The 26199-nt window shown below is 37.6% G+C and overlaps 1 protein-coding gene across 1 annotated transcript in view; it reads right to left on the bottom strand.

The window, feature by feature from the left end:
• Positions 1–26199, bottom strand: part of DIAPH3 (diaphanous related formin 3) — a 571880-nt gene that overhangs the window by 243673 nt on the left and 302008 nt on the right. Inside the window, exon 21 of the mRNA XM_052650016.1 lies at positions 17839–18078. Coding sequence (XP_052505976.1) covers positions 17839–18078 — 240 coding nt within the window. The remainder of the gene's footprint in view (positions 1–17838; positions 18079–26199) is intronic.

The raw sequence follows: 26199 nt of genomic DNA, 5'->3' as shown, positions 1-26199 counted from the left end.
CTCTGCAAACCAAACACGCAAACCAAAAGAATGGTTCCTGGCATTTAAAAAACTAACGGATACGAACAGAGTCTACTTCATGATGCCTTTTAAAAGGCATATAAAAGACAACATCCACCTGTTTTGAAATACTGTTCCTCAAAAACTGACTCTGATCACTAACAAGACCGATGGCCACTAACATGTGTGAATGACCTGCTAAAAGATAACACTAAAACTGGCCTTTAACTAGTTACGTTGCCTTGGGCAAGATATTAGAACTCAGATGCACACAAGATATTAGACCTCAAAATGAGAATATCGAACTGGAAAGGAAAAGGAAATTCTAAATTTATCTTCCACTTCAAAAATATTAAATATACATTATAGTGGATGTAAGAGTTAATAGATATTGTAAAATCTGTCTTAAAAAATACAAAGAAACCTATTTGCAATCTCAGTTCAGAAGTTATTTTTGCATGCTTAAGTCAATCTTTCAGTCTCAACTTTCTTATAAACTGAGAATATTAATATAATTCATAAAAGTTACCTTTCACCTCTACAATTTCATACATAATATTAGTTTTAATGGATAAGGCTAGAGTAAAAGTATCAAACTCTCACAAATAAAACAGTTTTCCCCTGTACAACAAAGAGTCAGTATAAAAAACTATCATTTCTTTTCGTTTTTGGTTCACTGGAGAAGTGGAGAGTTCTGATGGAGAGTTCTGATAAAACGTGGTCCACTGGAGAAGGGAATGGAAAACCATGGAAAATGGAGAACCCCATGAACAGTATGAAAAGGCAAAAACATAGGACATTGACAGATGAACTCCCGAGGTCGATAGGTGCCCAGTATTCTTTAGAGTGGATAAATACCTACAGAAAGAATGAAGAGATTGAGCCCAGGTGGAAATGACACCCTACTGGGGTTGTATCTGGTGGTAAAACTCAAGTCTGATGCTGTTAAGAACAATAGTGCACAGGACCCTGAAAGTTAGGTCCATGAAACAAGGTAAACTGGATGTCCTAAAACAGATGGCAAGAGTGAACACTGATATTTTAGGAATCAGTGAACTAAAATGGACAGGAATGGGAGAATTTAAATCAGATGATCATTACATCAACAACTGTGGGCAATAATCCCTTAGAAGAAATGGAGCAGCCCTCACAGCCAAAAAAACAAGTCCAAAATGCAGTACTTGGGTGCAATCTCAAAAATGACTGGATGACTTCAATTTGGTTCCAAGACAAACCATTAAATATCACAGTAAATCAAGTTTCTTCCCAACCTTTAAAGCTAAAGAAGCTAAAGCTGAATAATTCTATGATGACCTAAAGACCTCCTAGAATTAACACAGAAAAACAAGTGTCTTTATCCTCATTCAGTTCAGTTCAGTCGCTCAGCCGTGTCCCACTCTTTGCGACCCCATGAATCACAGCACGCCAGGCCTCCCTGTCCATCACCAACTCCCGGAGTTCACTCAGAGTCGCATCCATCGAGTCAGTGATGCCATCCAGCCATCTCAATCTCGGTCGTCCCCTTCTCCTCCTGCCCCCAATCCCTCCCAGCATCAGAGTCTTCTCCAATGAGTCAACTCTTCGCATGAGGTGGCCAAAGTACTGGAGTTTCAGCTTTAGCATCATTCCTTCCAAAGAAATCCCAGGGCTGATCTCCTTCAGAATGGACTGGTTGGATCTCCTTTCAGTCCAAGGGACTCTAGGGGATGGGAATGCAAACGTAGGAAGTCAAGAAACACCTGGAGTAACAGGCAAATTTGGCCTTGGAGTACAGAATGAAGCAGGGCAAAAGCTAACAGTTTTGCCAAGAGAATGCACTGGTCATAGCAAACACCCTCTTCCAACAACACAAGATGCCTACACATGAACATCACCAGATGGTGAACACCGAAATCGGACTAATTATATTCTTTGCAGTCGAAGATGGAGAACCTCTATACAGTCAGCAGAAAAAAGACTGGGAGCTGACTGTGGCTCAGATCATGAACTCCTTATTGCCAAATTCACGCTTAAATTGAAGAAAGTGGGGAAAACCACTGAACCATTCAGGTATGACCTAAATCAAATCCCTTATGACTACACAGTGGAAGTGACAAATAGATTCAAGGGACTAGATCTATTAGAGAGTGCCTGAAGAACTATGGATGGAGGTTCCTAGCATTGTACAGGAGGTGATGACCAAAACCATCCCCAAGAAAAAGAAATAGAAGAAGGCAAAGAGGCCTTACAAATGACTGAGAAAAGAAGAGAAATGAAAAGCAAAGAAAGAAAGAAAAAGATATAACCATCTGAATGCAGATTTCCAGAGAACAGCAAGGACAGATAAGAAAACCTTCTTAAGTGAAGAGTGCAAAGAAATAGACAGAAACAAAAGAATGGGAAAGACTAGAGATCTCTTTAAGGAAATGAGAGATACTAAGGGAACATTTTATACAAAGACAGGCACAATAAAGGACAAAAGTGGCAAGGACCTAACAGAAGCAGGAGAGATTAAGAAAAGGTGGCAAGAAAACAGAGAAGAACTGTACGAAACAGCTCTTAATGACCCAGTTAACCACAGTGATGTGGTCACTCACCTGGATCAGACATCCTGGAGTGTGAACTCAAGTGGGCCTTAGGAAAAGTTATTACGAACAAAAGCTAGTGGAGGTGATGGGATTTCAGTTGAGCTATTGCAAACCCTAAAAGATGATGCTGTGAAAGTGATGCGCTTGTTATGCCAGCAAATTTTGAAAACTCAGCAGTGGCCACAAGACAGGAAAAGGTCAGTTTTCATTCCAATCCCAAAGAAAGGCAATGCCAAAGAATGCTCAAACTACCATACAATTGCACTCATTTCACATGCCAGCAAGATTATGTTCAAAATACTTCAAGCTAGGCTTCAGAAGACATGAACAGACAACTTCCCGATGTACAATCTGGATTTTAAAAAGGCAGAGGAATCAGAGATCAGAGTACCAACATATGCTGGATCATCGAAAAAGGAAGGAAATACAAAAAAATCTACTACTGCTTCATCGACTATGCTAAAGCCTTTGACTGTGTGGATCACAACTGTAGAATATGCTTAAGAAATGGGAATACTAGACCACCTTATCTGCCTCCTGGGGATCCCGTATGCAGAACAAGAAGCAACTGTTAGAACCAGACATGGAACAATGGACTGGTTTAAAATTGGAAAAGGATTAAGTCAAGGCTGTATGACACCCTGCTTGTTTAACTTCTATAGAGAGTACATCATGTTAATGGCTGCGCTGGATGAATCACATGTTGGAATCATGTTTGCCAGGAGAATGCAGGTGAAAATGCTTGCTTAAAACTCAATATTCAAAAAAATAAGATTATGGCATCTGGTTCTATTACTTCATGGCAAACAGATGGGGAAAATGTGGAAACGGTGTCAGATTTCATTTTCTTGGGATTGAAATTAAATGCGGACAGTGATTGCAGCCATGAAATTAAAAGACGCCTGCTCCTTGGAAGAATAGCTATGACAATCCTAGACAGAGTATTAAAAAGCAAAGACATTTTTAATACCTTTGCCAACAAAGGTCCATATAGTCAAAGGTATGGTTTTTCCAGTAGTCATGTACAGATGTGCGAGTTGGACCATAAACAAAGCTGAGTGCCAAAAAATTGATGCTTTTGAACTGTGTGTTGGAGAAGACTCTTGAGATCCCTTGGACAGCAAGGAGATTAAAATAGTCAGTCCTATAGGAAATCCGTCCTGAATATTCATCCGAAGGACTGATGCTGAAGCTGAAGGTCCAATACTCTGGCCACCTGGTGTGAAGAGCTAACTCATTGGAAAAGACCATGATGCTGGGAAAGATTAAAGGCAGGAGGAGAAGGGGACAACAGAGGATGAGGTGGTTGGATGGCACCACCAACTTGATGGACAAGAGTTTGAGCATACTCAGGGAGATAGTGATGGACAGAGAAGCCTGGCATGTGATGGGGTCACAAAGAGTCGAACACAACTTAGCAACTGAACAACAATACTGAATTCTTCTATTTCCCTATGTCCCTCTTTAAAGCAATGGGAGGAGAGTACTACTTTCTATGAACTGCCAGCTCTTGACTATCACCAGCGTACTGCCTTCCTCATGCTCCATTCATGTGAATCCAGACACATGGTCTGTGTGGAATGCTGATTAAAATAAGCACCTGCAAAGAGCTTTCTAGCTCTATTTGTGATACAACTAAATGGCCAGCTATTTTGAGGGCTGAAATATATCAAGAAATGTCTATGATCCAACAATAAGCAACTGGATTATTTTGATCTTTCCAAAGAGTGATAAGATTTCAGAATTAGAATTCTGGTACATACTATAGGTTATGGCATCTACAAATTTAATAAATGTTAAGGATGATAATAAATGTTAAACAGAGATTTAAATATTTAGAGACAATCATAAAGACAACACACTAACTGAGGGAGGAGGGTTCTATCCTGGTTGTATCGTTGACATCAGCAGGTTAGCAACTCACATACAGGTCACCATGAATCATTTGAAAATATACTCACTGAATAATAAATGAGTCTCCCATTCCTTCAAAATCTATATTTAACAATTAAGAGACTTTTTAAAAAAAGCTCAAATTCCAAAATAGATTTGAAAATATATCTAATAAAAGGTAAGAAGTTAAGCAACACAGAGAGTGACACTTTGTAACTAATGCATGAACTTAATAAACTACTAGTTGCTCTAAATTCCAGGACAGAGATTCTTCATTCAGTTCCTAACATTCTCAGGAAAAGCTCCACAATGCTGAGAAGGTATTCTTACTGTCTCAATTACTCTATTCCCTTCCTTCCTTCCCCCAAATCACTTAAAGAAAAAAAAAAAAGAAATCAAAAAACAAAAATATCCTTCAAGAAAGCATGTGAAAATGTATGAAAGCACAACAAAATACATTTATCACAGTCTTCACTTACGCGATCAATTTTCTTTTACCTTTTGATAAACATTAAAAACAAAAAGGGCACACTCTATTTCTACTAATTACCCATCATACATAATCAGCAATTGAGCTAGAACAAGGAAAGCTTGAGAGATGATGCTAATTTTGTTAAAGAGAAAAATACAACTTGAACATAGACTTTCCCTTGGAAAGAAAATAAAGCTAAAATATCTGCTTTAAAATGTTATTCTTAAGTTTAAGAAATATGCTTTATTTAAATTGTCACTAACATTGCTTGACAGGATTCCTTTGGTATCACTGTCAAGAAATTATCTTGCTGATGAGTAATCATTACTTTAAGGAGAATTTCTTGTTTATATATTGCTTCCTAAAGGTACATTTAATGTGCTGTAGATGTCAAATAAACAAAAAGATGGATGGAGTTTCTTCAACCGCTCTGTTCATTCCAAACAAAATAATGTTAAAAGGAGATCCTGTAATAAATCATGGCCTGGTTGTCAGTTGCGATAGAACGCCTTTGTAGCTACAATGCAAGGTTTTGGAATATTTTTAAGATAGTAGCACATATTTGGATGACATTTAAAGAACATTTCATTGTTTTAGTCACAAGGAAGAAAATACCCAAAATTAAAACTACACATCTTCTTGGTAATTTTCAGAATACAAAGAACTACAACCCCTTATACTCCAAATAATGAAACTTTTATCTTAAGAATAGTGTCAGATTTGAAACTGTTTCTCATTATATATGTTCCTGTGCTCTAATTACATTATCAAGATGGCACTTACCCTTTAGATGTGGTAGACAATGCTGAACACCAGGAAAATGAAAAAATTATGAGGGTCTGTAATGACTCTGCAAACATTCTAGAAGACCCTACCTTGTGAATAATATGAACACCGAGGACAACAGCAGCCACTTTTGTTTGTGTGGCACTTACTAGGAGGCAGGACTAGCCAAATACTGTAACACCAGTTAAGTGCTTACAACACACAACATCACTATGAGGAAGCAGTGGGTGTTATACTCACTATAAAGAGAGCAAGAGAGACGGGAAAGATCACACAGCACAGCCCAGAACACACAGCTAATATGCGATAGAGCCGAGATTTATTTGAACCCACTTCTATGTGAATCCAAAGCTTTTAGCCACTATAAAATACAGCTCCTCCACAAAATATTTAATCTAGATTACAGTCCACAGGGTTGCGAAGAGTTGGACACAAATCAGCGAATAAGCGCACACACGCACACACGCACACACACACACACATACAATGCATCAAAAAGAATCTAGATTCTCAAAAACACAGTGGTTAAAAATAGTAGGACAATGAAAGAACGCTAATGAGTGCAACTTAAAATAATGAAACTCTATGGCATGTTAACCCTAGCCTGGAAAGCATCTACACCTCTACCTTGTAATCTCTTCTAGTTCTGAAAACATGGCACTCCTTCTACTGATCGATCTATAAAATTAAAAAAATGGTACTGGACTTTACCTCAAATGCAAAAGTGAAAAAAGTGAAACTGTTAGTCACTCAGACATGTCTAACTTTTTAAGACCATATGGATTTTACCCTACCAGGCTCCTCTGTCCATGGAACTCACCAGGCAAAATTACTGGAGTGGGTAGCCATTCCCTTCTCCATGGGATCTTTCCAACTCAGGGTTTCAACTAGTGCATCCTGCATTGCAGGCAGATTCTTTACCATCTGAGCCGCCAGGAAAGCTCGAAGCCTTTCCATATTGCTAATAGGATCAGTGCTGACAAAATATGATACAAACATGTTTGAATGAAACTATAAAGTTTCATCTTTGAGAGATCTAGCCAAGTATATTTACTAACATCATATTCCATATTAAATCACCTGCAGAATGAAGTCCTTAGTATATCTTTGAAACAACACTTCTATATGTAATTTACATGTACCCACATGTAAATGGATATCTGAATATGAACTGCCAATGAATATATCAGTTCAGTTCAGTTGCTCAGTCGTGTCCGACTCTTTGCGACCCCATGAATCGCAGCACGCCAGGCCTCCCTGTCCATCACCAACTTCCAGAGTTCACTCAGACTCACGTCCATTGAGTCAGTGATGCCATCCAGCCATCTCATCCTCTGTCGTCCCCTTCTCCTCCTGCCCTCAATCCCTCCCAGCATCAGAGTCTTTTCCAATGAGTCAACTCTTCGCATGAGGTGGCCAGAGTACTGGAGTTTCAGCTTCAGCATCATTCCTTCCAAAGAAATCCCAGGGCTGATCTCCTTCAGAATGGACTGGTTGGATCTCCTTGAAGTCCAAGGGACTCTCAAGACTCTTCTCCAACACCACAGTTCTTTGGCTCAGCCTTCTTCACAGTCCAACTCTCACATCCATACATGACCATGGGAAAAACCATAGCCTTGACTAGACAGACCTTTGTTGGCAAAGTAATCTCTCTGCTTTTGAATATGTTATCTAGGTTGGTCATAACTTTTCTTCCAAGTAGTAAGCGTCTTTTAATTTCATGGTTGCAGTCACCATCTGCAGTGATTTTGGAGCCCAAAAAAATAAACTCTGACACTGTTTCCACTGTTTCCCCATCTATTTGCCATCAAGCGATGGGACCGGATGCCATGATCTTTGTTTTCTAAATGTTGAGCTTTAAGTCAACTTTTTCACTGTCCACTTTCACTTTCATCAAGAGGCTTTTTAGTTCCTCTTCACTTTCTGCCATAAGGGTGGTGTCATCTGCACATCTGAGCTTATTGATATTTCTCCCGGCAATCTTGATTTCAGCTTGTGCTTCTTCCAGCCCAACGTTTCTCATGATGTACTCTGCATATAAGTTAAATAAGCAGGATTACAATATACAGCTTTGACGTCCTCTTTTTCCTATTTGGAACCAGTCTGTTGTTCCATGTCCAGTTCTAACTGTTGCTTCCTGACCTGCATATAGGTTTCTCAAGAGGCAGGTCAGGTGGTCTGGTATTCCATCTCTTGAAGAATTTTCCCCAGTTTCTTGTGATCCACACAGTCAAAGGCTTTGGCATAGTCAATAAAGCAGAAATAGATGTTTTTCTGGAACTCTCTTGCCTTTTCGATGATCCAGCGGATGTTGGCAATTTGATCTCTGGTTCCTCTGTCTTTTCTAAAACCAGCTTCAACATCTGGAAGTTCATGGTCCACGTTATTGCCTGGCTTGAAGAATTTTGAGCATTATTTTACTAGCATGTGAGATGAGTGCAACTTTAGTAGTTTGAGCATTCTTTGGCATTGCCTTTCTTTGGGACTGGAATGAAAACTGCCATTTTCCAGTCCTGTGGCCACTGTTGAGTGTTCCAAATTTGCTGGCATATTGAGTGCAGCACTTTCACAGCATCATCTTTCAAGACATGAAATAGCTCAACTGGAATTCCATCACCTCCACTAGCTTTGTTCGTAGTGATGCTTTCCAAGGCCCACTTGACTTCACATTCCAGGATATCTGGCTCTAGGTGAGTGATCACACCATTGTGATTATCTTGGTCTTGAAGATTTTTTTGTACAGTTCTTCTGTGTATTCTTGCCACCTCTTCTTAAGATCTTCTACTTCTGTTAGGTCCATACCATTTCTGGCCTTTATCGATCCCATCTTTCAATGAAATATTCCCTTGGTATCTTTAATTTTCTTGAAGAGATCTCTAGTCTTTCCCATTCTATTGTTTCCCTCTATTTCTTTGCACTGATTGCTGAGAAAGGCTTTCTTATCTCTTCTTGCTATTCTTTGGAACTCTGCATTCAGATGCTTGCATCTTTCCTTTTCTCCTTTGCTTTTCACTTCTCTTCTTTTCACAGCTATTTGTAAGGCCTCCCCAGACAGCCATTTTGCTTTTTTGCAAAGAAATGTGTATATCATAATTGCTCAGATATGAAGTTCAAAAAGTTAATGTCTAGGTACAAAATTAGTAGGGAAACCAACTACAATTATAGAATGAACTATTCCCTAATATGTTTAAATACGTATTTAAAAAACAATCACTGTGTTCATTACACTTTTCAAAAATACTGTGTATCTCTCCAAAATAAATGGAAATTTAAAATCTTAACATAAACAAGATGCTGTGCATCATATGCCACTGCCACAACCATTAACACATGTAACAAAACTTTCATAATGATTTTAAAGATAGGTAGTAATAAACTATATTAGGTTAAATAGTTATTAGATAAATTTATGGGCATTCACATATAAAAATAACTTACACCAATGGTTGGTTTTCATTTTAAAATGACAAGAATTAAAACTTTAAATAAGGAAGAGAATGCTTTCAATAATGTCAACTTCTATAATTAAACTAAATTTTTGCCATACTCTCACAGACACACTATCTTTTAATTCTGTTTTAAACATATTTCTATTGGATTTTAGTGAGCATGAAAACCATTTTTGCATTTTAGTAAAATTTTATCTTGTTGGACTATCATATTGTTCGATATTCTATTTACACTATCCCCTTATTCCCCAAGTGATTCTAAACAGATCTGTGTACTTTAGTTAACATAAGTAGATCAAATACATTAATTTTAAAAGGGTTTTATCATGATTAATTAACAGACTTTATATTTTATAGCAGTTTCAGCTTTAAGACAAATTGAGCAAAACATACAGATTTTCCATATACTCTCTCCTCCACACATACAAATTCCTTTATCAATAACATTTTCCAATAGTGTGATACATTTGTTAAATTGCATGTACCAATATTAATATTATTGATACATTATTATTAAGAATGAACGAAACTTTATTTTGGAGTTCACTGTCTGTTAAAGTTGTATGGGTTTTGCCAAATGCATAATGTCATATATCTACCATTACAGAGTCACAGGGAATAGCTTCATCAGCCTAAAAAATTTCCTGTCCCCACCTATTCATCCCTTCCTTCTTTCCCCTCCCACAAAGCCCCTACGGACTGCTGACCTTTTTACTATCTCCATAATTTTGTCTTTTCCAGAATGTCAAGAGTTGGGGATAAGAGTAGTAGGCTTTTCAGATTTAGTTCTTTCATTAATATTATACATTTATCCATGTCTTCTCCTGGGTTAAGAGAATACTTTCTTTCAGATTTATCTCTTTAATTTTCATTTTTGGAAATAAAGCCTGTCACTGTTTCCACTTTTTCTGTATCTTTCTGCCATGAAGTGATGCGACTGGATGCCATGATCTTAAGTTTTCTGAATGCCAGCGTTTTCACTTTTCTCTTTTACCCTCATCAAGAGGCTCTTTAGTTCTTCTTCACTTTCTGTCATTCGTGTCATCTGCATATCTGAGGTTATTGCTATTTCTCCCGGCAATCTTGATTCCAGTTGTGCTTCCTCCAGCCCAGCGTTTCTCATGATGTACTCTGCATATAAGTTAAATAAGCAGGGTGACAATATACAGTCTTGACGTATTCTTTTTCCTATCTGGAACCAGTCTGTTGTCCCATGTCCAGTTCTAACTATTGCTTCCTGACTTGCATACAGATTTCTCAAGTGGCAGGTCAGGTGGTCTGGTGTTTCCACCTCTTGAAGAATTTTCCACAGTTTACTGTGATCCACACAGTCAAAGGCTTTGGAATAGTAAGTAAAACAGCAGCAGATATTTATTTTGGAACTTTTTCAATGATCCAACAGATGTTGGCAATTTGATCTCTGGTTTCTCTGCCTTTTTCTAATCCAGGTTGAACATCTGGAAGTTCACAGTTCACGTGCTGTTGAAACCTGGCTTGAAAAAAAAAAAAGAAACCTCGCTTGGAGTATTTTGAGCATTATTTTACTAGCGTGTGAGATGAGTGCAATTGTGCGGTACTTTGAGCATTCTTTGGCATTGCCTTTCTTTGGCATATAAATGAAAACTGCCATTTTCCAGTCCTGTGGCCACTGCTGAGTTTTCCAAATTTGCTGGCATATTGAGTGCAGCACTTTCACAGCATCATCTTTCAAGATATGAAATAGCTCAACTGGAATTCCATCACCTCCACTAGCTTTGTTCATAGTGATGCTTCCTAGAGGCCCACTTGACTTCTCATTCCACAATGTCTGGCTCTAGCTGAGTGATCACACCATGGTGATTATCTGGGCCATTAAGATCTTTTCTTTTGTCTTTTTTTTTTTTTAATCTCTAAGCACAGTGGAGGAATCTGAGGCTGTCAGCTTCAGGGACAGGGAGTTTGACAGAACAGGAATTCTGGTTTTGAGAGTGGTGAGAGGACAGCACATGAGCAGCACATTGACTCTTCATGGACAAAACCACCTGGGTTTTATAATTCTAATAAAGGGTTAATTCTAATTTTAAAGGCAACCGAGAAAACAAAGGTAATATGAATAATTTATCAGAAACACTATTTAGTAAGGCTAATTAATTATTTCTTAGAAAATGCTATAGATTAAATATGTTAATGAGTGAGTCTGATAGAGTTAAGCAGTCTAAGGAATTTCACACTGCTCTGGAAGTCAGATTTTTCACAGACTTAATTGGTTGGATGTGTGGCATTTGTTATCTTCAAGTCTTTGGCCAGAAACTGCTTTATTTTCAAAGGGTGCCAAAACTTACTGGGGTGGCTTTCCAATCTGATAGCAAATAAAAATTCTTCTAAAATCCTTCTGAAAAACCGAATGCCGTTGGAACAATGGATTTGTTTGACAAAGGTCTTTCTTAAAAATAACTTCAGATAGTAAAGGAAAAGGTGATATATACAAGAATCAAGATTTCACAAAAAAAGATCACAAGTGGTAACCTGTGTGACTGTGACAAGCTTGCAGAATATAAACCACATGTGACAGGTAGAGGGATTTGCTTCCTGCTCTTCATAATAATTAAAACTCTGCTTTCTAAGATCAAGTCCTGAAAAATAACTCAGGACACTGACCATCAACTTATTTCAGTTCCACCGTGTCACTGAGCTTCATACTCCTTTCACTCCTTTTCTTCACTTTCAGAACAGTGTTCAGCATGGCAACAAAGAAAAGCAGCAGTTTGGGGGAATATTTTCACCACTCATCCTTAAGTGAGGAAGTAGAGTTGTTACATTTTTGTTTTGCTCTCATATTGGTTAGGTTTAGCTTTTGCGTGTTTGTTGGTTGGTTCCAGGCCACCTAGAAGGGATTGTTCATTCTGGGGTAAGTCGGGCAGAAGACAGATAAAATGATTCTCAGTTCAGTCTGAACATTAAAGATCACCTGTGGGATCTTTTTAAAGATGCCACTCATGAGGATTTGCATCCACACCTGCTGAAGTACCTGATCCGATGCGAGGCTGAAACATCGCTACTTGTAAAGGGCACTGTGGGGTGAGAACTGAAGCCCTGAAGGAGAGCTGCACACAGCTTCAAGAGATCACGCAGGACAGCTGGCGAAGGCACCAAAGAATGAGGAGACTAAACACATTTCTTTAAAAATTCTCCCCATCACAGCTTTGGTGAATTTATCCAACTTTTGGTTAGCCTATGCTTATAAAAGAAACATACAGACCAAATAATTTCATGCACTTGAAAAGATAACAGACAAAATTCAAACTGGCCTGCCACCATTGCATTTAATATCTAACTCCCAGTACCAACAGTCCCATTACTACGTATGCTTTGATAACTTCACCTTTGAAATGAATTAATTGAACATTCTACTGCCACTGACAACAGGAAATTTCCTATAAGTGATAATATGGATAAATTTATAGACAAATCAACAGTGACGTTTTTCTGCAATCCCTCCCCTCCAACTAACACTGCATAAACTAATATAACTTATTATAATTGGTAAACTCTTCCAAAACTTATATTTACTATCCCAGTACAGGCAGTCATTTTAGCTACCAAGAACAATAGCTCCGTCATTCAATTGTACTGATTGGGATGATTCGTTATTTAGAAATCACACATTTTAGCAGACACCAGTAATATATACAAACATGTTATAATCATTGTTTCTGAATTGACAATATCTTTTCAAAAACAAGTTAAAATCATCTCATATACTTAATATGGTGTAGCGTTTGATGGTTGAGTCAATCCCCTTTTTCTAGAATGCTGACTTAACCTGGCTCCACACAGGTTCTCTAAAATTACTAATTTTAGCACCAACAACATATACATTTTTCTAGGTGGGCATTTTGGTCAGACAAGCACCTACCTGATTGCTGATTGGATTTCTAAGGATACAAATTTGCATTTAGTCAAGAGCAGGTCCAGATAAAAGAATGTAATCTCAAACTACTTATTATCAAATGATACACCTGTACTTTTCAGTTATAGTAATACTATCCCTAGTTTAAGGAAAATGGTGTAAGTGCTTTGCTTTCTGATGGCTTGGCTTTTTAAAAGGATAAACAGACTATATAGAAGAATGGAGAGAGTGCTTGTCATTTGTAAAATCCTCCAAAGATATTACTAAACTTTAGATAAATTTGGATAATAAGCAGTTTGAGATTACTATATTTTATTTGGGACCTGCAGTACTCTTGCTTCGGAAATTCCATGGACAGAGGAGCATGGCAGGCTATATATAGTCCATGGGGTCTCATAGAGTTGAACATGACTTTGTAACTAAATAGCAGCAGCAATATCTTACTATGAGGGTTCTCTTAGCGTGTTACCCCCTAACAGACTCTGAGTGCATATCTGCAAGAGAAGGGGGTGGCTGATAGGGAGGAAGATGGTTCTAAAAGAAAGATCTTCATGACACTGATTTTTTTTTTATTTGCTATTTAAAAGAACACTGCTAGACATCCTATTTTCCATTTATAATGACATGCAGGCAAAATTTCGCATGATGTGCAGCCTTGGCTAATAAGAGAAATTAAAATATTTAGTTCACAAAGCCTCATGACTGTGTTCTGCACTTCACTTTTTCCATTAGAAAGCCTCAAGCCTACCATCTACTTTAATTTATGCTGACATCTTAATACATTCTAGTCTATGGTTACTTAATGTCTCAAATTTTACTTTTATATTCATCACAGACCTTATCAAATCTTTGGGTAAAATAAAGTAAAATCTTTTCGTTCTGAACTCCTTTATTATAGTTCAGTTCAGTTGCTCAGTTGTGTCCAACTCTTTGTGACCCATGAACTGCAGCACTGCAGGCTTCCCTGTCCATTACCATCTCCTAGAGATTGCTCAAACTTACGTCCATTGAGTCAGTGATGTTATAGTTTTATTATAATAGTTTATCATAATATAAATTATAATATAGTTTATTATAGCCATCTCAATCACAGATATAAACAAAGATAATATAGTCCCTAAAACCAAATTACAATGCATATAGAATTCACTATTCATGTATTTATCTCTGAACAATGCAAAGTTAACAATTTAACTTTCCACACACTTCAGCTAAATTTATAAAGCACCTTAAAAGTAAAGATTTTGGATATAGAATATTAAATGGCATATAATTACCCAGCATGTTTGAACAGATTAAAATATTACCCTGTCTTTCTACTGTCAAATAAATATGGAATTCCTTGTATGGGGCTTATCATCAAAGCAAATGCTTCATGCTCAGTGTGAAAATTCAATCACAATTGTCAAAGATCAAGCTGCTACTTCTGATAACAAACATGATGAGATATCATCTTGTTCAATATATGCTTTCAACTTGACATGTAGGCTAATAACAAATATGAAGCTGTAGTATTTATTTTGTTTCTTGTACAACAGAAGGCTCCTAACAGGGAAGATCAAAATATCCAGTAACGCTGACTGAAAATACAGTCAACCCTATTATCTGGAGACAGATTAACAGGTTTATAGCTTGACTATAGTAAAATATTAGCAGCAGGCACTGTATTTGCAAAGGGTTTTAAATCATTATGCATCAGCAACTGTGTATCAATATGAGAGGATATCTGTTTTCAACTACATAATAACACTGTCTTTACACAACACTGAATGCACTGCTTCGTGCACTGCTACCCATTCAACAGCTATTTATTCAGCATTTCCTACGGACCAAGTACCAAATGAGGCACTTCCTCTTCATTGATCAGACCTAACCTCTTGTCTCCACGTCTCTTTGAAGGAAGGCATGAGGGAAGGCATGTGGTCAGCTTCTTGTGAGCTGGTCATTGTTCTGAGATACAATCTGAAGCCAGAACAGATGCTCCGCAGTTTGAAGCAAACTCCAGTAGTTTCCACATGTGGACTTAAACTTCTCTGCCATCTCACCCCCGGCCCTATTTTTCTTCCTTTCTTCTCAGGGGAAGCTTGAACTGGCAGTCTTGCTTGCCTCCTTGCCCTTCAGCCTCCAAACTCATAATCACCATGCCCTCCCAATTCCTAGATGTTCCTTAAATGTGGACACTGCCCTCCACCCCCTCTACTCCTTTGCAACTACCTTAGTCAGACCTCCATCATCTCAGAGCACAGTGACCATTTCATAGTGGACCCTCAAATATATGTAAAAGATATAAAGAAGGCAGCTTCAAGCAGATGCCTTTTAAGACACTGAGGTAACAGACACTGTTGTTTGTGGTTTAGTCACTGAGTGGTATCTGACTTTCGCAACCCCAAGGACTGTAGCCCACCAGGCTCCTCTCTCCATGGGATCTCCCAGCCAGGAATACAGGAATGGGTCGCCATTGCCTACTCTAGAAACTAGAGATAGGAAACACCAAATCAGCCTGAACTCATTTCTCCTTTGAGCAACAGCTTCAAACATGTCAGTAGCAGGGAATTATCTTTGACCCCTCCCTTCTTCCTCTTCCATCCCCAGCTATCCTCTCAGCTCCATTTCCCCTGGTGCCCTGCTAGGTTATGTGACACAGGTCAGCCAATCACTGTGTCTCTCCCCACTATAACCCCCTAACCCACGGCTGTCCAATAGAACAGTGATGGAAACGTGCTATACTTAACGCTGTCTGCATGTATGGACACTGACTCACTTGAAACATGCTAAGTGTGATTGAGGAATTAAAAATTTTTAAGTTTACTTAAATAGTAATTGACTGAAATTTGAAAAGTCATACACGGCTAATGGTGACAGTAGTAGAAGGTGCAGTTAGCCTTTCTTCCATACTGTTGCTACTTATCTTCCTGAAAAACAGAGGATAACATCACTAGTTCTACGGAACTAAAATGCCTTCATAACGCCTTTACCATAAGGCGTGACACCTAAGCTCTTCACCATCGAGACCAACTTACTGTTTCATTTCTATTTTCTCCACTCTTCCTCCATCCAAAAGGGAAAGTGTGAGTGGCTCAGTCATGTCTGAGTCTTAGCAACCCCATGGATTGTAGTCCACCAGGCTCCTCTGTCCATGGAATTCTCCAGGGAAGTATACTGGAGTGGGTTGCCGTTTCGCCCTTCAGGGGATCTTCCTGATCCAGGGATTGACCCCAAATCTCCCACATTGCAGGCAGATTCTTTACCATCTGAGCTACCAGTGAAGCCCCTTCAACAATAACTGATCACTTGGTATACTCACACAGGCCATGATATAACCTTTTACATGAACTGTTGATGCTTTTTTAGAATGCTTTTTTCCTCTCAGAGAACATCCACTCATCCTTCCAGATTCAGCTCAAATTCCTGCTCCTCTCTGAGTAACTGCTCTCCCTTAGTGCAGCTAGCCGTTCTCTCTTAACTCTGCTGCCATAACTTTAGTATAGAGGTCCACTGAAATATTTAAGCATGCTTAATGGCTTACATATGAAAAATAGGAATCCCATGTATCCCAGGTAAATATTAATCATATACATAAAATGAGATGATGAGGACAAGCGTTTTACACAAGAGTAAGTAAGCCCTCTATAAATGTGCAGTCTTTAATACATGTCTTATGAATCCCATCTTAATACTTGCTAGGGATCTTCACTGAACACAGCAGGCTAAGAAAACAAGGAGAGAAGAGTGAAAAGATGTATATGGGAAAGGAGAAAAGTTCGCAAGGCACTGCTACTGAAAGGAGGCATAAGCCAGGGGAACTGTGCAAGAAAAGCCAGGAAAGCACCAAGAGACTAACCATTTGGTAACCCACAGCTAAAGCCGAGCGTGTTTCTCGCCTCCCCATCAAACTGGCAATAACAACAATCAAATTCCTTAATCAGGGAGTGTAGATGTGACCAGGTCAAGAACAAGAGAAAGCTTTTCTTGTGCTGTGTAACTGAGAAGAATTTGTTGTAAGCAGATCAATAAAGCACTATTACTATGGCCTGCTTCTTAGAGCTCTGCTATATAAAACTCTGAATGGATTTGCTGTTAGAAAATTTAACCTACAGAAAAAACTGAAGGGGAAAAAAAACCCTCTAAACGTACTAAATTTTCATCTCCTCCAACATTATATTTAAATAGAAATATTTCAAAATCATTAATGACTTCTGAGTTATGTTTATTCCTAATATGACTTTCCTTTTATATAAAGCAGTCTCAATTTTATTTCCCTTTAGTCAGCTTTCAAAAAAGAAAAATGCACAGAAACATTTAAATAGCCAAAGGTAAAAATTTTAGTGGGAATCACAAGCAATTCTCAATATATATACTGTCATATGCAGGTATTTATATTGAATGAATATTAGGCTTAAATAATATTTTGATGTTCCATTTCATCAGTTTGAGAAACCACAGATTTACAACACAATTTTGCTATTAAACAAAAATCCTTCATTTGAATTTGCAGATCAGAGACAATTAATATTTGGATTTAGTTCAGAGGCTGAGTAAATAAGCGCAGTTCACCCTGGGTTTGGGTTGATGGTTCAGTTTAAGTTATTGACAATGAGCACATCAAATTAAAGAATAAATAATGTAGTCAGGGCTGACATTTAAGAATAAGTGTTCGGAGGGAGGTGATATATGTATAATTATGGCTGATTTGCGCTGTTGTATGGCAGAAACCAATACCACGTTGTAAAGCAATTTTCCTCCAATTAAGAAATAAATTGGAAAAACAAATAACAAACTCACTTTACAGAGAGAGCTAAGGTTAAATCCGAAGGTTTGTTCATTCCGGGAGCCGGCATTCATGTAGTTTCCCATTAGCAACACCAGTTCCAGCAACTTGCTGAAGCCCCTGCTCTTCTTGATCTCTTCACAGGCGGCACTGACAGCCATGATGTCAGGTCTGATGTTGTTCACCTGCTCTTCAAACTGAAGCTTAAAGAGAATAGCACTGAGCCGTGGCCGTAGTCTCTTCACATTGCTCATCTGATTGAAGAGAAAATAGCAGATTTCCTTTAAAATGCATGATATACTTTAGTACTGTGTGGCTGCAAGTAATCTGGGATGATTTATTGGTATGACAGTACGGAAGAAGCAATATGTCCCCTAAAACTGATAGCAGGAAGAGAGAAAAACCCTGCATGTTTTTGTGAAGAATCCAGTCATCCCTCAAAGAAAAAATTAACAATTTAAATACTCGTTGAAAAGAAATCTTCAGTTAAGTGACAAAATTTAACTGAGTAATAAAGTACATATAATTTTTTAAAAAACAATTTTTAAAAGGTAACAGGATACAGATGCAACAAATTACAGAGCATTCATACATAGCACTGCTTTAATTTTTGTTCAATACTGAAAATGCTGGGTCATATTTAACAGATTCAGACAGGTCTAAAGAGGGTTTGTTTTCTTCAAAGAGCAACTGTTGTCCGCAAGAACCCTGCTGACTAACAGTGTGAGTTAGATCAAGGGAGAGGAAATAGGTCCCAATTTGTGCTAAACCGACTTCCTTCAGAAACACAGGGCTGCGGAGTGACCCCGCGCAGGGCTTGGGGCAGTTAGAGCTGGGAAGCGCGCAGAGAGGGATCCTGTCCTGGGTTTGAGAGGGTCTGAGAGCATCACAAAGAGCAAGCGGCTAGAGGGCCAGCAAGCTCCGGCCTTCAATCTACCCCCAAACCACATCCAAGCAACACACGGCGGGAGGAGCCAGAGGACTTGGGATGTACATTGTTTAAGTTACATGCGAATTCTTTGACCAAACATATTAGAAATTTGAGACAAAGCAGATCGATGGGGCAGCACTACCAAAACCAGCGAACTTCAATAACAATCATAAACATCAGTATTTTGAGGCAAGGCCAGGGAAAAAGCAGTGACAGAATATGATAAGATTAAAATAGGAAAGAGTTGTGTCTGTCACAGACCCTAAAGGAAAAGCTAAAAAAAAAAAAAAAAAAGTCACGTGAAGCTTATAGGCCTTCATTAAGGAGGCAGAAAGCTATCTGCTCATAATATAATGACTGTTATTGAAGCTCATAGGATTTCATTAAGGAGACAGAAAGCTATCTGCTCATAATATAATGACTGTTATTTAAAATGAAATATACCATACAAAAGCCTGAACTTATTAGACTCCAACAGGACACTACAGATACCACCTTAATAACACAGAAAGACAACCCAGCTAAGTCATCTAACAAAACCGGAGCAACAGAGTTCTCAGGAGATACCTCTGAGAGAGTTATCTTCAGATGAACTGAACTCTCAGAGTTACTAAATACTTTCTCAGCAAATAATTTAAATATCTAATGTACATATAGTATTCTCCCACCCACTTGACCTGTTAAATGCTTATGCGTATACAATCAAGATTCTTAAACCTAAACTAATACAGTTATTAAGAAGTCCCTCTACAAAGTACTGTAAGGAATGTCTTAAAATTCCTTGAATCCAAGCAATGTCTTCAAGTTCCCATCTAGAGAAAATATTCTCTCCTAGAAGAAAGCATAGAAACTGTAAGCTCAAAAGGGACAATTTTTTAAAGTACAGGAAACATTACTAATTATTTTATAGAATGACTCTAGTTATAAAAATAAATTTTAGAAAGACAAAGTGAGGCCTTCTTAGGATACTCATTCTTAGTGGGCACAAATCATTGTTTGGACGTTGTATGCCTTAGCACAGAAAATAGATATTAGCTGTGATTACTTCTCATAAAGTCATTTCATTTGCTATACAATGTTTCCAAATGGACTTACTTACCTGGAATTTGTATCCTTATTTAAATATTACAAATTTACTATTTGTACATAACTATATTGTACTGGACCATTCTGTATGATACTCTATTACTTTTAATTTAGTCTTCAGAACAGTAAGTCATACAAGGGAGCAGTCACATGCACAAATATGGTTATAGCCATTCAGAAGGTGTATTATGGACCCACAGCCATCTCTGCTTTCAGCCCATGCCCTCATTAATGATTATGAATTCAGGTATTTGGTACTTTGCCATAAACAAGAACCATGGAATTAAAAACACTTGCTCCTTGGAGGAAAAGCTATGACCAACCTAGAAAACGTATTAAAAAGCAGAGACATCACTTTGTCAACAAAGGTCCATCTAGTCAAAGCTATGGTTTCTCCAGTATTCATGTACGGATAAGAGTTGGACTATAAAGAAAGCTGAGGTCTGAAGAACTGATGCTTTTGAACTGTGGTGTTGGAGAAGACTCTTGATGCTGAAGCTCCAATACTTTGGCCACCTTATATGAAGAACTGACTCACTGCAAAAGACCCTGAGGTGGGAAAGATTGAGGGCGTGAGAAAAAGGGGATGACAGAGGATGAGAGATGGTTAGATGCAATTACTGAGCTGCTGTTTATAGGGTTGCAAAGAGTTGGACATGACTTAGAGACTGAACAAAAACAACAATAAACAAGGAAAGAATTCTCTAGTACCTGATGTAAAACATTATTATTGCAAAATATATTAATTTTAACATGGATTAATATACTACCTCATGTGCAAATAGAAAAAAGACTACCTAAAAGCCTATATTAAACCAACCCAAAGTATGCTAAAGCTTTCCTGCCGACAAGCTCACCGTATGAATCCAGTACAAAGTAATTAATTTTCCTAGAATAATATAACCTAGATTTATATGAGTAATGAGTCTACCTGGCACTAGGGACAGGTTCCTCGAAAAAATAAAATCTGTGATGTAATGCAGGAAAAAGTGCTATGAGTTTATGGAAAGTCCCGACAAAGCAAAGTCAGGAAGGATAATGTAAACAGATCTTTTAACACTTTTTATAATTAGATGTCTTTTTCATATTGTTTTTTTCTCCCAAATTTGAAAAGTTAGTATTTTGAGTGAAAATAAACAAATGCATTTTAGTGAACAAAATTACCATATTGGAAAGGAACTTGAGAAATCACCAGAACTCGAGCCTGTTTATAGTCTACTGTTCAGCCTACACTGATGCCCTAGACCAAATGGCTTTCCCTTTTATTTAAAAGAAAGAAAAGACCTCAGTGAAACCTCATGTTCTAAGACCTTAATCTTGTGATCTATAAAGATAACAGCAGTTATTTTTCTTATTGGTCAAATCAAAGTCTATTTCTTCAGATGGGATCAAAGGAAAAAGCTTAAAAATTAAAAAAAGTGTTTTTTTTAATCCTGAAGGTTTCTCCAGCCCTTCAAACTGGACATCTGCACTCTGGTTTTCTTGCTCAAAACATTTAGAACTCTGACTTATCTGCCAAAGACTAGACTGGATGAAGAAATGGAGAGCTATGATGCTCAAAAAATATTCTCAAAGCTAACAGAAAGTCATTAAAAAAGAAAAAAAGGAAAGACTATTACAAAACTTAACTATAAGATAGCAAATGATTAGAAGGTTAGAACAAATTAGAATTTATTTTTTCCAGAGGTATCCTTTACATTTATTACTACAGGGTCTTAGCAATGTAAACTCACAGCACCAAAATCTGATAACACTGAGTTATACTCTGGATATCAAACTAAAGGCATAAAAGAGAAAGTAAAAATATTTTGATTTTACTACTATTTTTTGAAGGCAGGGAGTAGTCCTCTGGCAACCATCACATGACCATAGATGTCACATGCCAGAATGAAAACACCTAAGAACAGAGACTGGATAAAATCGAAAGCAATATCCAGAACACAAAGGGTGATTTTTATTTCAAGATTTTGTTCACTGGCAACATTTGCATGGTTGGAGCAGGTACAAAGTAAGACGAAAAGACCTTTAGAAAATCAATGAACCAACAAGCATTGACTGGGTGCCCACTCAGTGCTGTGAGCGGCACAGAAGTCGTGGCTGCTGCCCTCGTGTCATCAAATTCTTGCCATCTGTCTTAAAAGGCAAAAAGGAGGAAAAGTCTTCCAGGAAATATAATCTCCCATAATCCCATTATGGTTATGTTTTTCACGTATAATTTTATCTATTATTTCACGAGGGAGGAAAATAGAATCTATTTGACATTTTTACACCAACTACATTTAACACCATATCTGGTCCTCTTTATTCAGTTTCTTTTACAAACATGGTATTTCAGGAGCAAACTTTTTCAAAACTTGTTGGGTTTTCCCCCACTTCTTGCCTGCAGCCTTGTGCAGGCGCACCTCAAAAGAAGTTTGAGAACACACTCCATATCTTTATTATTCTTCCCTAAAGTTGTTGCAAGACTAATTACTCATTCATTTAACTTTCTAACATAAGTAACCTGCTGACTGAAAAGCTACTAGCTTGAGTCTGAATTAACTTATCAATACTGCTTTAAACCTTTACTTTAGATACTTTCTAAATACATAATTATAAGGAATAATGGGACAGTGTTTCGGGAAAGTTAAATGACTCCTGCAAGTTCACAGGGCCAGAGGGCATGAGTCTAGAGCTAACTTGCTGCCAACTAAGTGTGCAAGACACTCAAAGCATCATAACATGAAAATTAACAACTGCAACTTAAAAGCCATCTGATACTCAAACTACACCTCTCATATTTTCCTACGGACAAGAACTGACTTTAACTTCCCCACAGCAGTTATTAGATAAAGCACTATGGAGACGAGTGGCCCTGCTGTGCACGCCGCCTTCTGCTCTTCACATTCCGTTCTTTCCTTCTGGGTGTACCCAGTTGCCCTAAATGTTTCCAGATCCACTTTTATTGTCCCCTAGCACTGCACTTGCCACTCACAGTTTCATACTAGCTCATTCCTCCACTCCCTGTAAGACGTGTGAGAAGGAGAAGGTGAAGAAAACAAGTGGATCTTTGTGAAAGACAAGACTATAAAAAATGACACAGGGATGGGAGGAAAGTGCCATCTGAGAAGGGAGGTCTAACGACAGACTAAGACCCTTCAGAAAGGGTTTGGAACTTGATTTTCCCAAGCAAACTGTATGAAAAATATCTTCCTTTTACTGTTTTAGCTGGCCAATATTTTCATGATCTCCAGAATCCTTAGAATTAAAAAAAAAAAAGTTCACTGCACTTCAGGAAAGGCATCAAAAACATAGCTATTCAAGTGCCTTATTCCTGGATAGTGCTCAGACTATCAAGACTGTTCTTTTAAATAAATGTGCCCTTATGATAATAAAACTCATAAGCTAAAGTTATTTTTTAAACTATACAACAGCAAAGTACACATGGCATTATTTTTTTACATTCTGCCATAGGAGCAAGATAAAGCCAAGAATTATACAAAAATATTAAAAGGATAAAATGTATATTCCTTCAGCTTGTCAAGATATAGAAAATTGCTACAGACATCAGATATACTTTCTCTTTTTGTACAAATGCTTATCAATTCTGGACCACTAAGGATTTCACAGCAGGTCCAAACGAGTTCTGCAGATACTCAGGATCTGCAAGTTGTGAAGTTAGAGAGTGAGAGGCTTCTTATTTAATTTGGCAGTCTTAGCAAAACCCTCTTCACACATAAGTTTCATATCTGATGAATTAAAAAGCTGGCATAACACTCGGAACCATTCTGGTGTCTTAAATTCATTCACGTCTGCTTCCAGACAATCCGCATGCTAACACAGAAAACCAATGTTTTCATTGCTATCACTAGAACTAAGTTTTGCCTGTTCTTGAAATTTATATAAATGAAACTTTCAGTAAACACTTTTTGTATCTGATTTCTTTCACTCAATAAAATGACTTCGAGATTTGCATACACGCAGTATGATTGAGTATTAAAGACCTCCAGGTGAGATCATGCAGGATTTAGGGTGATCCCTGAATCTAATGCCGTGCCATTTTAAGGGAAAGGAGAGAGAAAGACACACACAGGAGAAGGAAACGTGAAGAACGGGAAGAAGGAGCAAAGAATGGCATGTTGTTCCAAGTCAAGAAATACCAAAGGCTACCAGGTGCTAGGAGAGAGGCAGAATACAGATTCTCCCTCAGAGTCTCCAAAAGGCACCAACCCTGCCAAGAGAGTCATGCAGGACCAAAGGTCTCCAGGAGTGTGACAGAATAAATCACTGTTGTTTCAAGCCACTGAGACTGTGGACCTCTGCTGTGGCAGCCCAGGGACACTCACACAGGATACTATGAAAACTCTTGTCTGAGTCCTCATTTCTATTAAATATTTAAAAGGGAGAGTATAAATGTATACTTAACGGAACAAAAACTGTCAACCTTTTTACAAAGTGGTTTATACCACTTACGCCTCGTTTGCCAATGTTAGGCTTTATTGTGGAAGCTTTTATCTTTTCATGTATAGGTGTGTACCCCACCCTTCATTAACTAGTCTGTATGGTATGATGAGGGCTTCCCAGGTGGCATCGGTGGTGGTTTAGTCACTAAGTCGCGTCCGACTCTTGCAACCCCATGGACCGTAGCCCCACCAGGCTCCTCTGTCCATAGGATTCTCCAGGCAAGAATACTGGAGTAGGCTGCCATTTCCTTCCAACGGAGGAAATGTTAAGAGATGCAGGTTCAAGCTCTGGGCCACCAAGATCCCCTGGAGGAGGGCATGGCAACCCACTCCAGTCTTCATGCCTGGGGAATGCCATGGAAAGAGGAGCCTGGTGGCTACAGTCCACAGGGTTGCAGAGTCGGTCACGACTGAGGAGACTCAGCATGCACACATGGTATGATGAAGGACTTTTCACAGCATCATTTGGTACAAGGAAGTTCCTTTCTCTACTCACTAACCTTCAAGCCTTTATTGAAAATCAACTGATGGTATCTTCGTGAGTCTTTAAACTCTAAACTTTTAAGAAAAAGTTTATATAGTCTTAAGCGAAAACATTATTGTCTCGATAAAAAATCAGTACTCTAGGTCAGCAAAATTTGCCTTTCTCAAAATTGATTTTGTCCATTCCAAGTCCTTTACATGACATGAATTTTTGTAAAATCTTGTCAGTTACTGTTGTAAGACCTGCTGGGACTGATTTAGACTGTATGTATTACGAATCTATAGATCATGAGGGGAAAATGTAATCTTAACAAATTTAGTCTTCCACTCTAGCATGGTATATATATCACCATTTATTTACAACTTCTGTAAGTTCCCTCAGCAATAACTCTCTCTCAGCAATAACTTGGTAGTTGTAGTATAGAAAATTTGCACATGTTCAGTGAAATGCATCCTTATGTACTTTACATTTTTGATGCTACTGTAAATAGTACTATTTTTAATTTGTTTTCCAATATATCATTGCTTAAATAAAAAAATACAACTGATTTTCATATAGTTACTATTTTGTGACCTTCTAAGTTTCCTATAGATTCCTTATATATTCACATAGATAATAAGTTCACTTACATCATTTCCAACATACAGGCCTTTTATCTCATTTTCTTATTACACAAGTTAGAATATATATTATAATGAAGAAAAGTGATAAGAATAGATTTCCTTGTCTGGTTTCCAAATTATAAATGACAAAGAATTTAATCTTTCACAACTAAGCATGAGGACAGTCCCATGTTTTCCACAGATGTCCTTATATAAGGTTGAAAAAGTTTTCTATTTTTCCTTGCTAGGAGTTCTTATATATCATAAACAAGATAGAATACTATCAAATGCTTTTATTTTGTATATAGATATTTGTATGATTTTTCTCCTTATTGTTTTGTAATATGGTCAACTGCATTAATTAATTTTCAAATGTTAAACCAACCTTGTACAAATTGGTAACAATACACTCTTTTTATGCACTACTTGATACAAAAATATCTTACTGGCAATTTTTTCATGTATGTTTATATATGATATGGGTCTGTAGTAGATTACTTTCTGTAATAGTTTCCCTTCTTTGATTACTGATTGAAATTAGAGAATTTAGGTTAATTTTTTCAGTGCTTTCATTTTCATGAATTTCAAAATAATTTCTCTTTGACCCACAAACAATTTAATACTATGTTACCCAATTTTCAAACAGTAAGAGATGTTCTATTATTGTTTTTATCCAATTTAATTTCAATTTAGACAGAGAGCATACTCTTACAAGATTTCAATCTTTGGAAAATTACTGAGATTTATTTTATGTTTCCATATGCTCTACCTTGGTGAATGTTCCATGTGTATTTGAAAAGAATGTATATTTTGCAGTTATATGGGAAATT

Source organism: Budorcas taxicolor, chromosome 12 (genome assembly GCF_023091745.1).
Source record: "Budorcas taxicolor isolate Tak-1 chromosome 12, Takin1.1, whole genome shotgun sequence".
Taxonomy (NCBI): Eukaryota; Metazoa; Chordata; class Mammalia; order Artiodactyla; family Bovidae; genus Budorcas; species Budorcas taxicolor.
This window is presented reverse-complemented; position numbering and strand designations above follow the sequence as displayed.